At 35.9% G+C, this 15,948-nt stretch overlaps 1 protein-coding gene across 3 annotated transcripts in view; it reads left to right on the top strand.

Moving 5' to 3' along the window:
- The window catches only part of EFL1 (elongation factor like GTPase 1), an 82,103-nt gene that overhangs the window by 53,913 nt on the left and 12,242 nt on the right, over nt 1-15,948 (top strand). For all 3 annotated transcript variants that reach the window (XM_009953130.2, XM_009953122.2, XM_009953114.2), the window contains 3 exons: nt 1,914-2,061; nt 9,101-10,104; nt 14,912-15,096. In XM_009953130.2, the coding sequence (XP_009951432.2) occupies nt 1,914-2,061; nt 9,101-10,104; nt 14,912-15,096 (1,337 nt within the window). The remainder of the gene's footprint in view (nt 1-1,913; nt 2,062-9,100; nt 10,105-14,911; nt 15,097-15,948) is intronic.

Raw genomic sequence — 15,948 nt, 5'->3', positions numbered from 1 at the left:
TTAGCAGGTCTTGGTCCCATGTGTTTGGAATAACAGATAATCGTATATTGGACATCCTGCATTTGTTAAAGCAGTTTTGAAAGTATTGGAAATGACAGGTTCTACGGAGTGTAGTATTAAGTTGAAAATATTGAAGGAATGTAATTCTGTAACTACTGACCTATTTTTATTTATTTATTTCCCCCTTAAGGAAACGAAGCTTTATCATTCTTACACAGTTGCTTGATTTCTCCTCTGTAGTACCTTCTGAATCTATGGTTTGAACTAAATTTGTTAGTGACAGAAGCCTTAAAGGAAGCTACACTTGCAAAAGTTTCCTGAAAATTGGCTGCTGCTTGCAATAACAGGAAGACAAGAGAAGTTTGGCTGTTGCAGGCTCAGCTTGAAAACGATCAGTTGTCCAGTGAGCTGCATATAGTCTTGAGGTGCCCTAGCACATTGACACATACGGGTGCCTTGGATTTCCACAGCAAACTTACTTCAAAACTGCATCTTCTTATTTGGAAAAACGACACAAATAAATACAAATAATTTCCCTCTTCTTATTTTAGAAAGTGACTGCATGTCTTCACATGCATGTCAAAATCTTCCTGTATGGTTACCATAAGCTCTAAAAGAAAAAAACCAACCAAACAAAAAACTATTCATGCTTCTCAGTGGGCTTGAATGCAGAAGTCAAGATTGAAAGTCTTTGTTCAACTGTGTTGGCCATGTGAACTAACACTGTGTTTTTTCTGCTTTTTGTTGATTGTTATGTCTGGTTTTCAAGGATACTTTTTTATTATACCCTTACAAGCTTAGCATTAAATATACAATATCATATTTCTTTTAATAGTCTCCACATGAATGACAAGTTTAATATTACTCTTCCTTCTGAATATGAATATACATTCCTGGAAAGCCTGTGGGTATTCTTTACCCCATATGTAAAATAAAAAGGAATCATAATTAATTTTTTTTAAATTGTATTAATTATGAAAGGCTGCTGACATGAGATGTTTATGTGTAGCTTTGATGTAATCTAGCCAAATTTGCCACAGCTGTGGTTGTTCAGTCTCCATTAACTTTAAGGCAGCTCTTTTTAAACACCTTCATTTTAGGGACAGCTGTGTTTTGTTTCAGTGAAAAGCTCTCACATTCCTGATTTTTCCCCTTTTCAGGTTGTAATAGCATTAAAGCTTTTCAGTGGCTTCCAGCTAGTTTAAATCCTTCCTGTACTTCATTTGTTCTTATGCCTTCTAAGTAATCTATATGGAACAATTTTTGGTTTTATTTTAGGAAAGTTAATATCTTATTGTTTGGCTTTGGAGCATTTTGAGCATTAGGAATTTACAGGTTGATACGCTTAGTCATGAAAGATTACAAAGAAATACAATTATAATCTCTTGATAATTTGTGAAAATGAGGAGTGAAATACTGAAATTTTTTTTAATCACTTCATGTCGATAACATTCAGATTTTTTTATTCATGATGAGCTGTTTATGAGATGTATCTGTAGTTAGTCGTATATAGGAAGCAAGATAATATAGTCATAGTCAATAGCTAGCTTGGTATACTAAACCGATTGTAAAACTAAAACAAAAATGTGCAAACCATTCCAATGTGTACCATGGTTATGATGTATAATGGGAATTTTATTACCAGTACATAAATTCGCGGTGACAAATGATGAGTCTAGCTCATGTCTTCGGTTGCTGCTCTTAAACCATGCCACTCTTTGTGGCTCATAAGCAGAAATTTGCCTACAGAAAGACTTCAGAACTTATTGAGAAGTTTTTTGAGTATTCCTAAAATAAGTATTTGTGTTTAGACTTCCATAAAAATGTGTGTTTCTATTTCTCACTTTAGGTATATCTTACTTCAAGTATTCCTTCTTCAGCATTACTTTGTTAATAATACCTTATTTTGCCAGGTGATATGCCTCAGCTGGTCAGAGGAATGAAGCTTTTAAACCAAGCTGATCCATGTGTACAAGTTTTAATCCAGGAGACAGGAGAGCATGTGCTAGTGACAGCAGGAGAAGTTCATCTTCAGCGTTGCTTGGATGACCTGAAAGAAAGGTTAGAGGGGCAAGGAGGAAGAAATATTTTTAGTTCAGTAGGTGTCTGTTGTATTTCTTTGTCAGATGTATATCTTTGATTTATATTCTGGTAAAATAGAAGCTTCATCCAACAACAGTTTTTTACCATTGAATCATAAATATACCTTTCTGTAGCTATAAAATTACTTACAGTTGGGCAGAAGCCACTAGCTCATCACTCTTATACATACTATACATCTTTTGGGCACTTCCTAGAGATGATAAATTGCAATAGGTTCAGGAGTCCAACTAAGAATGTAATGTACCATTTGTACAAAATAAAAACTAGGAGGGGAATCATGTCTGATAAACTCTCAAAAATTAGAAAGCAACAAGACCAAAATTGTATCTGCACACTCTATTCTGGTTTTGATTATTTTTTTAATGCTAATATGTTCTGTTCATGAGCAGTATTTTCTGCAAGCATAAATGCTTACATTGAGTATCTTCTAATGTTTCATCAAATGGTAGAAGGACAGTTGTCTGAAACAGTCCTTTCCCATAACTTCACTTACTAAAAAAATTTCTGGTACTTCTGTCCACATGTGTTTACTGTCATTTTTGTTCTAAACCAAAAAAGCAAACCTGATGACGGATGGTTGAATGTCTTCCTTACTGTACGCATATTCATTACGGTTAATATCAGACAACGATCGCTTCTTATGGATGTTAGACTGGATCACTTGTAAAACTGGATGTACGTTTTGATGGTTATCCTCACTACAACTTAGTGCAATGTGTTTTTACCCCTTTTAAAAACATAGTATTCTTTATTGAATACACCTCACTTGAATGTAATGTGTTAAATAGAACATAACTGGTTGCATCTGTCTTCAGCTGCAGTTTGCATAGCAAGATGTATAAATGCCTTTATTATTGGCACTTGTCAAAATTTAAAAAGAAATTTAGTAAAATAATAGCTATGCGATGAGGAAATAGGATGATAGTGTGCAGTTAGTATCAGTCCCTGTATTTATGTTCCTAACCTTTTGTAAACATAATTTTGGGGTTTTTTTAGAATCATAGAATTGTTAGGTTGAAAAAGACCTCTGAGATCACCAAGTCCAACCATCAACCCAACACTACCATGCTCACTAAACCATGTCCCAAAGTAACATACTAACACATTTTTTGAACACCTCCAGGGATGGTGACTCCACCACTTCCCTGGGCAGCCTGTTCCAATGCCTGACCACTCTTTCAGTAAAGAAATTTTTCCTAACGGCCAATCTAAACCTCACTTGGCGCAACTTGAGGCCATTTCCTCTCGTCCTATTGCTTGTTACTTGGAAGAAGAGACTGACCCCCACCTCACTGCAACCTCCTTTCAGGTAGCTGTAGAGAGCGATAGGGTCTCCCCTCAGCCTCCTCTTCTCCAGGCTAAACAACCCCAGGTCCCTCAGCCGTTCCTCATAAGAATTGTTCAGCTGCTCTTTATAGGACTTGTTCTCCAGGCCCCTCACCAGCTTTGTTGCCCTTCTCTGGACATGCTCTCGTACCTCAATATCTGTCTTGTAATGAAGGGCCCAAAACTGCACACAGTATTTGAGGTGTGGCCTCACCAGTGCGGAGTACAGGGGCACCATCACCTCCCTGCTCCTGCTGGCCACACTGTTTCTGATACAGGCCAGGATGCTGTTGGCCTTCTTGGCCACCTGGGCACACTGCTGAGTTGTCATCTAATTTGGCTTTTGTTAAGAGAGCTATAAACTGTCAAGAGTGACCATTTTGTATTCCTTACCTGTATTCCTCAAGAAAACGTTGTCAGTGTTGCAGACTACCAAAGCACATAATTGGAGACAAACACCTGAGGGCACAGCCTAGCAGGGCTCCCACCATTGACCCACTCGGACTTGACATATGGTTCATGATGCCTTTTTTTCCTCAGTTGGGTACCACTCCCAAAAGGAGATGGGAGCAAGTGTATTTACCATCTGATGCTCCTTCTCTGAGGTCTTAGCATATCTTAGCTGGCATCCCGCTTATACTAGCTTGTGGGACAAGCATTGTTCCTTCCTTCTCTCCCCATTTTGTGGAAGGAAAAGTGAAGAATGGGATCCCTGTCTTGCACCATTCCTTACGGATTCCATGTGAGTTCTGCCAGTGGTAAACTTGTATCAGTTAACTATTAGTTATGTGAAGAGGAAAAGTTGTAGTCTGAAATGTTAGTTACACTTGCTGTGTGTGTGTTTCTGTACAAATGTTTAGCTGCTTCTAAGCGCACGTATTTTGGAATAGCAAATTGTGAACTAGGGATCAAGACAGGGTATAATACCCTTCAAATGTGACCCACAAGTTTTTCCCCACAAATATCAGGGAAGGTTATTCAAAGTGCTTAAGTTGCACTTGAAGTAGTGGGGCAGGGTTCTGATCTTAACATCTATCATATTTATATCAACTAGGTTTTGAAGTTGATATTTTTGGAGTAATTACAGAAACTGAGGAGGTTCTGCTGAGTTGAAACTACACTGAATTGTCTTTGTCAAGATTTTAATAAAACTTTTTAGAAGGCACATATTTAATTTTAGCTTTCCCAGTGTGTATTTATTGTCAAAGATATGAAGAGACATGGAAATAAATAAAAGATCAGTCATCCATGTTTATCTAAATGATTAAATGTGGATGTTCTGCTTAAGTTCCCTAAATTTATTTTTATTTTTTGTTCCTAATTAGCTCTTTTTGAATAGAGTGGTAAATTAGACTGTTTAACTTTGAGCATTTTATTTTCTTCATTTTGCAATAGAAATTTTTAGAACTTTATGTCCAAAGAGCGTTGCAAAAACTAAGCATGAGGGTATTAAATTACCCTGTTCAGAAAGAGGAACAAAGAGAATGAAGATGGGGGGGGGGGTGTTTGTTTTTTTAGTATAGTACAAGTGCATGGAAAAACTGCAAAAGGGATAGATCTCCTGGGTTTGAGTCCCATGGAGATAAAGCTTACGATTCCATTTGCCTTTCCTCTGCAACTTTTATATCTCTCTGCCAAAATTTACCAGAACTTAGAAGATCTTGGTTAGTCCTTTTGTTGTCATTTAATAAGCCTGCTCAGACCTCATGAGTGGTTAAGAAGGATACCCAGCCCTGAACTTTGAGTCTGTCAGATAAATGTGATAAATCATTCTTCCTTTTTTCTTGCCATCACTCACAACATTTGATATGCCTAAAATGTTTCATCTTGACTTTAAAGCATTGCTTTATATCATGAAACTGTTATAATAGTGCTTATCGGACCAAAGGACAAAATTATATCTGTTAATGTAATGCTGGTTGCCAGAGTAAAGCAGTTCTTCACTTCCATGTTCTCTGTAATAACTCTTGGCAGTTTTTATTCATGCTTCGTTGCAACAAAATTCAGACACAATCCTAGCTTGAAGTTTTTTCTTTGAGTTGCACTTCTCTTGGAGTTTACACTAATAGCTTCCAAAATCATCTGGTTCAGAGCAATTTTTGATGCAATAATTGTACCTCATATGAAGGCTTAGTGCAGGGTTTAATAAAAGGGGGTTTATAAATATCAAGATTACCAATCACAGAGAAACAGAGATAGTCATCACTGTTCCCAGACTTGTGAAATATTTTGGATAAGTTTTTTTAGAGCTCCTAAGTCCATGCAGTCCACAGTGCAAAAGACAGAGCCTTTGGTTGTTTCTGCAAGCTCAAATTACAGAGATTAAAACTGATTAGTTACTTTGAGCTGCTTGCTTGGATAACAGTACCTATCATTTCAGGTGGTGGTAGTTGCGGTTGTTTTATTGCAGGCAGCTATTCAGCTGTAGGTACTACTAATTAGAACTGAGACTTGATGCAGAGTAATGGCTATTCTAAAACTAATTACAGCAAAATATTTCAGCTTTAGAACGAGATATAGATGAAGTATGAGTGTTCCTGAATGCATTGTGTTAGCTTCACAGATGTCCATTCGATCATGTAAGTAATTCATCCTTTAAGCCATGCATACTGTAACATGATTTTCATTAATTTTGGTTTTTGAACGTAAACTGTAGCAGCATGAAAATCTAACTGCACCTCCTTTACGGGGATCATTGGCTTATCCTTATCCAAAAAATAACTTTCTATTTGTATAATAAAATAGTTCTATATAAACATTCGTTAGCAAGAATGTAGTGTAAGTAACAGCTGGGCCTTAGAAGCAGGTCATTCCAATTACAGTCTTGTTTTCTCCATGTGTTTTAAAAACTGAGCCTAATTCAGCTGGCAGCATCAGACATTATTTTTGTATCTTCATACCCAAATGATAAACCAAAACCTGTTGTCCATTGGTCTGGTGCTAGCTTGCTATACTACAAGTTGTAATTGTAGCAGTGAGATAATAATCAGTAGAACATAGTTTTTATAGATCATGTAGCTAGAAAAAGCTGTTACAAATCTTTGAAGACACAGGATTACCATTTTACCAGTGGTAGGTACGTTTCATTTCCAAACAAGGTATTTCCTGGGAGATTTTGCTATGAGACTATTGTTTTTCCCCTTCATATGAGGTGAAAAATACAGGCGATTTTCCAGATCTGATGGGAAGTTTTCAAGGTTCCAGTATCTTCAGCTGAGTTAAATTCTGAATGTATTTGATCAAGATACTGATTGTGTGCATGTAAATATCCATTTAACAGCTCTAAAAAAACCCAGGGTTTTGCCATGGTCCCCTTGGCAATTTTCAGCTCCTGTGATTACAGTAAACAGATAAAATACCATACAGGATATTTTGAAGTCATGAAGTTGTACTTGAAGATAAAACAGGTGATCCTTTATGAATAAATATGTAGGGGTTTATTAAATATATGAAAGAGCTAACAAATCTGGCACTTCCTAGCTAGGTGGTAGAATAAAGCATTGGCATAACTGAACGATGTGAACTTTTTGCTTTTAGAGCATTTCAATCACTAGTAGTTAATTTGCCTCATCTTGTGAAATATGTTTTCAAGTCTAGTGAAAGTTTTCCTGCAGAGTATTCACTTCAAGACAAATAATGAATACAAACTAATCTGAAAAAAAATGCTGTTGGTTAATAGCATTGCTGCGAACAATATATCAGTTCCTTAATAATGACACTATCACTGTTATAAATGCCAATACTACAATGTTGTTGAAATTTCTGTCATTCTGTCTTATTGTTGTCTGCTGTACTTGGTTTTTCCTAAATGTTTTTATTACCAACGCAGATTTTCTTCACTGTGTAGGGTATTTCCCAACTTAGTTTAAAAGGAAAAAGAAAGCTGCTTAGATTGTATCTTTCAACTCTTGACCCAAAATAATTCCTTTACAAATTGCTAGCAGTCTTGCAAAGCAGACTATAAATTTGTTATGATTAAACAGACTGAACTGCATTGGTAAGATTTTTTTTTTCCTTCCTTTTGGCATGGAAAAAGACCAGAATCTTCACCTACTGTCTCATACCCCATTTTATTTTATGCTTTCTGTGGTCCTTTAAAGGGAAATATTGAATTTACCTTTTCTTAATTAGTTGAAAAATAAGATTCATCCACAGCACTAAAACTTGTTTGTTTTCTTCTGTTAGGACGTTTTATTATCTTTGAGACTTTTCCAATATAAACTCTTCTAACAAACCGAAAAGTGTTTAACAACCTGAAATAATATGTTTTTCTGGTATAGAATTGATAGTTTAATTTTTGTCTTTAGTTAATGGTCAATTAATTTTAATTATCTCCCATAGTTTCTTTTGTTTATGTTTTAGTTTTGTATAAAGCTGTACTCACTTAAGTAACTTTATAAAAAAAATTCTCACTTAAGTTTCATTGAAGCAGCTGTACAATGTAAGGCTACTTGGGATGTTTGAGGGAGAGGGATTGTGTTTTGCTTTATAGCAGAGAAAAGGCTGCTACTAATGGCAGGTCTACACATGAAATAACTATCTGGCATAACTCTATAATGAATGTGCCCCTATCTGGTGATACTCGGGAGCTATTTCACTTGAAATTTGTTTGCTTCCTCGAGCTAACTTAAAGACATTCCAGTGTAGGCAGTCATTGACTTCTGCCTTCAGAATAGTGCCTTGATATTTACATTTGTTACAAGGTCACGTTTGTGAATGATCCTTTGGGTTTGCAAGGTGAATAATGGTTAAGTCTTCCACTAGCTAATCACAGTATGAATTCACCGGGGGCTTTTTTCCCTACATTAATGCTCCTCCTGCTTCTGTGGTGCAGTGCTGGTTTAACACACGTGGGCAGCACATCATTGTGCACACATTTGAGTCTACTGTGCTAGGACTGTGGAGAAAATGGGAGTATCAGGTCTCCAAGCGCTCCTAGCTGCAGAGAGAGTACTTGATCTGAACCCACAAGGTTAAAAGCCGTGGCTCCATACGTCCTTACAAAAATCTGTTCAGCTTACACAGTGCTTCATCTTTTCAGAGCATCTCACTGTATGAACAGATGCACTGCTTCAAATCAAGTGTCCATCTTGCTCAGTATCCTGTCTGCAGCAGTGTGGCCTACAGCAGATATCTGGGGAAGAGTAAAACCAGAGTAATTGTAATGCTTTCCTGGGCCTTATTGTTGTTTTCAGTTCGGGGCCTGTTGCGGTTTGGTTGTCAGTTAATTCTGGTCAGCCTTCTCCATGCCCCTCATGATTCTGTAGACCTCTACTTTATCCTAGAAATATCTGAAGGCTGCTTGTACTTTCATACCTTTGATCAGCCTTATTCTCATTTTTTTTCTAGTTCTGTTGTATCTTGTTTGAGGCGAGAGAACAGCAGCACATAGTTTCCAAAGTGTGAGTGATTTACACAGAGGCATAGCAATGTCTTTATGTCTTCAGAAAGATTTGGAAAGGAACTGAAGACGTAAAAGGCAATGCTGCTTTTTTGAAGTACATAAATTTTTTTAAGAGTTTGAGTTTGAAATGCATTACCTAGTAGTCTGTGTTCCAATCAGATTTATCATGAACATCTGTTCCATGTTAAGGCCATTGCCCTACCTACCACCCCCAAGTATAAAAGCATTTTTAAAATTTTAAACTAATTGTTAAACTTTATTTTATAGGTTTGCAAAGGTACAGATTAGTGTATCGGCACCTATTATACCGTTCAGAGAGACGATAACAAGACCGCCGAAAGTTGATATGGTGAACGAAGAAATAGGGAAACAGCAGAAAGTTGCTGTCATACACCAAACAAAAGAGGACCAAAATAAAATTCCTGAAGGAATCCAGGTCGATTCAGATGGGCTTGTTACAATATCTACTCCAAATAAACAAGCGACTCTCAGCGTAAGAGCAGTGCCACTTCCTGAGGAGGTAACTCGACTTCTTGAAGAAAACAGTGACTTAATTCGAACTATGGAGCAACTCAACACATCTCTGAATGAAGATAAAAAAACCCATGAGATAAATCAGAAGACTCTGGATAGGATCAGGGAATTCAAACAAAAGTTGGAGCAAAATCTGCAGGGAAGAAAGTGGAGAAACGCTGTTGATCAGATCTGGTCATTTGGACCACGGAAGTGTGGGCCTAATATTTTGTTATATAATTTTGAGGGCTATAAAAGGTCTGTGTGGCAGTGCCTTGGGAACACTGTGAAAGAAGTAAGTAAATACAGAGACTTTGACAACAGCATAGTAAGTGGATTTCAGCTGGCTACGCTTTCAGGTCCCATGTGTGAAGAACCCCTCATGGGTGTTTGCTTTACAGTGGAAAAATGGGAAATAAGTAAAGTTGGAGAGATGCTGTCAACAAGTAGTCAGGATTCAGGGGAACGTGATGCCATAGAACATAAACAAAATGAAGATATTACTCTAACAAGCAGTTGCACTGGTGAAGTTTGCAGAGTGAATGAAGACGAGGACAGCAGTCAAAGTGTTCCAAAATCACCTGAGAAAATTAGTAAACACAAGGGAGAAGTTTTACTTGCAGATTGTTATGGTCCCTTCTCTGGACAACTCATTGCCACCATGAAGGAAGCTTGTCGTTATGCTTTGCAAGGAAAACCTCAGAGGCTTATGGCAGCAATGTACACGTGTGAAATTATGGCTACTGCAGAAGTTTTAGGTAAGACACAAAATAAACTTTGATAACCATTTGCTTTCTGAGTTCCAAGGTGGGGTTTTATAAATAAGACTGAATCAGAAAGTATAATTTGATTAAAAGCTTTGTCAGCAGTTTTTTTTATAGTTCTCCAGTAGATTTGTACAATGACTCTCGGACGTCTGTAGTATTTGTACTATTCTAAATGAAATTTTACGTTCTTCTTGATTATTTGAAACATATGCATAAATAGGAATGCTACACTTTTTTGGAAGTGCAAGATACAAAGTGTTGCCTTTTAATGAAGTTCTTGTATTATCAGCTTCAGGAAAGATGAAGATCAATATTGTGCCTCGTAATTAAGCGTTAGTTCCATGAAGAGGTGAGGAAACCTATCCTGTGTGTAAAATGAGTGCAGGAACTTAGTAAATGCCATTTCAAGATGTTTTAAGTTAATACAATCAATATAATAGTAAAATAAGGAAAAAGGGACAATCTTAAATTATTGTTACAGTCCAGTTAGTAGATTTTTTTTTAGCATCTGTATTCTTCTGGTATGCAAGCTGCTCACTTTGCAAATACAGTGCATACCATATTTGTCACTTACATTACCTTACCACTCACACCTACTTAAGCTTGTTTTTATGACCTACTTACAATGTCACTTAACTTACCCTAACATTTGTCTTGGAGTTTTCCATGGGAGTTGCTTATGCGCTAAACTGATTCAATGTACCAAGATTTTCTTTAAAATTAATTTCCGTTGTGTTTAAGCTATCAGCCAGTTTTCTTTGACTACACTAATCATGACAGAAATTATAGTATATCCCACAGACAATAATTAAAGATTTGGTTGTTTGTTGTAAAAATGTCAGCTGTTGTGCACACAAGCATAGTGATAGCAGTTAGACGAAAAATGTTCATCTGAAGAGCAAAATTTAAAGTTCTGTGTAGTGAAAAGAAATGCCTTTGAGCAATTGTTTTGTACAGATGCATGATCCTGTTCTTTTCTGGAGGTACTCTTTAGTAGGCCTAGTGAAAGGTGTCCCTCAGTAAGCTTATTAGGACATTACCTTAAACTACAAATTACTATGACAACTAGAACTTCTGCATTTTAAACTATCTTTAATTATTTTTTAACATTTAAGAATGCTTATCAAAATTAGACTTTGTAGAGTTACACATTACTGTTCCAGGAGCACATTAGCACACTTCTGAATCTCTGTGTCAAACATAAACAAGATACCAATTTTCAAACCACAAAAACACTGTATAAATGGCTGTTTTCGAAAATACCCAGTACTGAAAAAGCATGATTGTTTATAGTGATGTAATTAACATGCATCGGCTCATCAATTGTGCCATAAAACCAAATGGAAACGCAGCTTTCTAATGCATATGTGGGGTTTTTTTGAGTAATTTAGGACTCAGACATGCAAGCAAATTAGTTCAGTCTAATGAATGCGAGTTGTGTGGTAATAACCATGGACATGCACTTAGTTCATTACAAATTAATGGGTTTAATTTTTATTATGGAAGTTTAAGCTAATAAATTGTATCCTCATTAGAGGAAGTGAAGAGTATGCATGCTATCCAGTAAGACTTGGCAGTTGACATGTGATAAACCACTGGCTTTTGTAACTTCATTCTTTCAGTCGGTCTTTCATACATCGATACCCACTGAGTTTAATATATCTTCATATTAATCTGCTTGTTTCTAAGATCTTACCTTCTGAAAAAGCTAGTTCTTTTATGTTCTTTGTCTCGGAATATAAAGCTTTTTCCATAGAGTTTTCTGACAATGAATATAAACTGAACTGGAGCTGAGGAGAGGAGCAAGGAGAGGGGGGTACAGAAATGTGTTGCAAGCTAATAAGTCTACAGTGTAATGGGCCTTGGGTTTAGACTTGGGTTCTACGTACACCTCATGTTTCCCAGTAGGTTATGCTTTGAGCATCTTGTTCTGACAGTTAGTTCGCTAGAAAAATCCATTTTTGCACACTCCTGCATTACGGAAGTTCTATGTAAACCTCCAAAAGCTCAAGAATATTCTGAGTATCAGTATCACATGTTTAATTTTTATTAGCTTTTGCCTGTTGATATTCCTACCTTTTAATCTCTTCTTCCCTTCTCTCTCTTGAGTTCTGGAAACTGAAAGCTAGACTGTCTTTTGGTTTTGGATTTTGATAGCAATTCTTACATGTCTCTTCTTTTTTTTTTTTTTTTTTTTTTTTTTTTTTTTTAATGTATTAAAATTTTACGCCAGCATTTTAGGGGACAGTTCACATCAATTCATAGTATTATCTCTGGCTCAGGTGTGTGAGTGAAAACATGCAGATTCCAAAACAGAAGAGCAGCTCCTCCTTCCCTGTTGGCTACATTTGTGGTGATCCTGTTGTCCTTCCACAGTATTTCTTTCCAGTATGAAGCTGCTTTTTTTTTTTTTTTTTTAGTGTGCAGGGTATACAGAAATTGTTTAGCATTTTCACTTGATGCACTGAAGTATCCTTCAGTAAAGTGGTGAACAGGACTTGAATATTTTAAGGAGCTGGACTTAATATATATTTAAACTGAGTCTATTATGCACACTTACTCTGTATGTTACAGCACCTTGAATCTGTTTTTGAAGTAGTATCATGTTTTCGAAACAACTGTGTTAACTGTTTTGAACAGGAAGACCTTACAGTATTTCTTGGTGACTGATGCTGCTAAATCCATCCAACTGAGTAGTGTAGAGGTAGAACCAGTATTTCTTCAGTGTACTGCAGGCTGCCCATAGTGGTAAAACTGAAGACCCTATATAGTTTCTTTGTGGTATCGTTAATTGAGGCAATACTCCAGACTGCTTGGATGAAATAGATGTAGCTAGAAACCATTTAGTAAGCTATAAATTGTCTTCTGGCTTTTATGTTTTCAGAGAATAATCTTCATGAATTATGGGCAGAATATGTGCATCTAAAGTGCTTTGTGATAAATGTTATCTTACGTATATCGTTAATATGTGTGCAAAGTTTTCTATATCCTACTTAAAACGATTAGTAAAATAAATATTTTTAATTATAACATTAATAACCTATAAAGTGGTTTTGAACTTACTTGCTTTAACAAATGGCTTTAATATACACTGTATGGTACATACACAGTATATGTACAGTGACCATGATGTGATGCTCTTTTGCAATGTGTGTGTTTAAGCTTGCATTTTAAGGCAGTTACTGAATTGTAAGCTGTGCTGAGATATGACCCTTTCATATCTGAGAACTTTCTGGACTCACTGAAACTTCCATAAACTTGAAATTGCTTAGTTATGTTAACGAAGGCTGTACATGCATGGCAAACTCAGTGACTTACCTTCACAATGCCTTAATCTTTTTGCGATTTTAAATATAGAATCCTAAGTATTTCTGCAATTTCCTCATGAGCAGTAAGAAGACTAAAGGTGAAGTTCAGTCAGAGGAACAGTGAGGAGGTCCTGGTAAGGGCACAAGCAGATAAAATTATCAGTGATGACAGAAAGAACACTTCAACACCAATTTTATTAGAGAACTATAAACTCTGAAATGATTGGTGCTGAACTGATGCTTTGTTACCTGCATTTGACAGGAAGATTTAACTGTACTAGCTGTGTGCTTGTGCTGAATTTCCTGAACGAGGACCAGATTGTGTATTTTTTTTAAAAAAAAAAAAAAGGCAGATAAACCCACTCCAATATTTCCTCTGGTGTCCTACAAAAGGCTTACAGTATATATGCAAATCATCGTTCATGGCTATAATGTTTAATTAAATCTTTGTCAAGTCAGAATTGGTGGCAAGTATTATGAAGTAATGTATATTTCTAATTATTTCCAGTAAGAGTCAGATTTGCCCAGCTGTTACAAGGGTAGCAGTAAGCATTCATGCTTTTTCAGTGCAATATAATATAAAATATTTTACCCGCTTATAAATTGATATAAACTTGTTCTTCTTTCAAAAGTAATTTGTACATCTAATACTTACTAACTATTCACATTTGTAAGTGAAGGCATTCCAAAAATATTTTTTTCAGTGTATAGGTTTTCTTATGTTTTTATTGTCTTGATCAACACAAATATATTTGTTCGTATTTGTCTGTAGAATACTTAGCCCATATGTTTGCAAAAACATTTAAAAAAAATTAATGCCTACTGTAAAGTCAAACATGGGCATTTTCAGAGCTACTTTCATGATATATACACTGTATTTCAATTAATATTAATTTGGGAAAGAAAAATAAAATTTTTCATGACTAAAAAACTGAATTAATTGAAAAACTAATTGAATGCATTAAACATAATAAATATGTAGTATTTCAGATAAACTAGTTTTCTGCTATTAGAACAACACTGCAGTATATGGGACAACTACCATATAGGGATATAGTGACCCAAACAAACTTCTAAAAGTAGCTAAAATATGATGCCTGAAACACAGTAATATTTCTTGGTAATGTTTCTCAAATATGTGGTTGTAAGAAATAAAGCAAGTTAGGCACATAATCTGACAAAGTACCTTTTAAAAAATAACCGTATGATTGTATAAAAGGCACCTAGTGCAAGAATTATCTAGATCCATACAGTAGTAATAATTCATTAAATGCTACTCATATCGTTCTGCACGTTGTACTGGCAAAATTTGTTGTTTGTTTGAATTTAAGGGGTCCACTTAATTGATCCACTTACAAGGAAGAATTTCAGCCAAAGAAATTGTGTATTTTACTTAATGCTGAAGCTTCCTGAACAAATGTTTATGTATTTCTCTTTGTGACATGGAATATACATATATTGGTAAGCTCGTCAAAATTTTGTCTTTGCAGGTCGTGTGTATGCTGTCTTGTCCAAAAGAGAAGGCAGAGTGTTACAAGAGGAGATGAAAGAGGGGACGGATGTGTTTATTATTAAGGCAGTCCTGCCAGTAGCAGAAAGCTTTGGTTTTGCTGATGAAATCAGGAAGAGAACCAGTGGCCTGGCCAGTCCGCAGCTGGTGTTCAGCCACTGGGAGGTAAAAATATCTATTCGCTCCATCTGTTTTGGTGATCTATTTCCTGTAGATGTGGCAGACTGGAATAGTAAGTGGAAAAGGTTAAGTTTTGGTCAAGACATTTGATTAATTCCTTTTTGAAATGAAGAGGAAAAAAATAGCTTCATATTAGTCTTATTTTCTTTTATAGATAAGCTGTTCAGAAATGTATTTATATTTTGTTTAGATGGGATGCTTTTTTATTTCAGTAGAAAGTAAGTCCTTCAAAAATCAAACTGTTTCTTCATAAATGTGTTTTCCTGAATTTTATGTGCCTTTTTTAATGAGTTCTCTGGTAAACTTGTTTGGGGAGTTGAAAAAAAAAAAAAAAAAAAGCAAATGCACAAAACCACCGCAACCTATCACTAGTAGAAAATGCATATGAGAGTTAACCTCTTAGGGGTTAGCAGGCACCTAGGTGTTTTTTTGTCCTTATATATTTCAAGTGGGCATATATTTTCTTACTTAAAGGCAAAGGGAATAGATTTCATTCTTTCAAAATTAAGTGCGGTGATAGTAAGTGGAGGTATTCTCAAAATCTTTGGTCATCTTTGTCGCTTAAAGAAATGAAGAGGTGAAAGTGAAGGTGTAAAGGAAATATGCAAGTGGGAAAGCTGATAAGGAGTGCACTGTATTTTGTTCCTGTGATGTGGATCTTCAAGGAGAAATATACAAAGTTGTAAATCAGAGTTCCTTGTTCAAGACAAACAAACCTGCGTTGTGGAGCTCCTCAGAAGACTCCACTGAAGGAGCTAAAAATGGGTTCAAGGGCAAGAGTCAGCAGGTATAATCTTTTCACATTAAATTTTTAAAATAACTACATTCTAGATTTTT

This window comes from Leptosomus discolor, chromosome 11, assembly GCF_034619465.1.
Source record: "Leptosomus discolor isolate bLepDis1 chromosome 11, bLepDis1.hap2, whole genome shotgun sequence".
In the NCBI taxonomy this organism is placed as follows: domain Eukaryota; kingdom Metazoa; phylum Chordata; class Aves; order Leptosomiformes; family Leptosomidae; genus Leptosomus; species Leptosomus discolor.
This window is presented reverse-complemented; position numbering and strand designations above follow the sequence as displayed.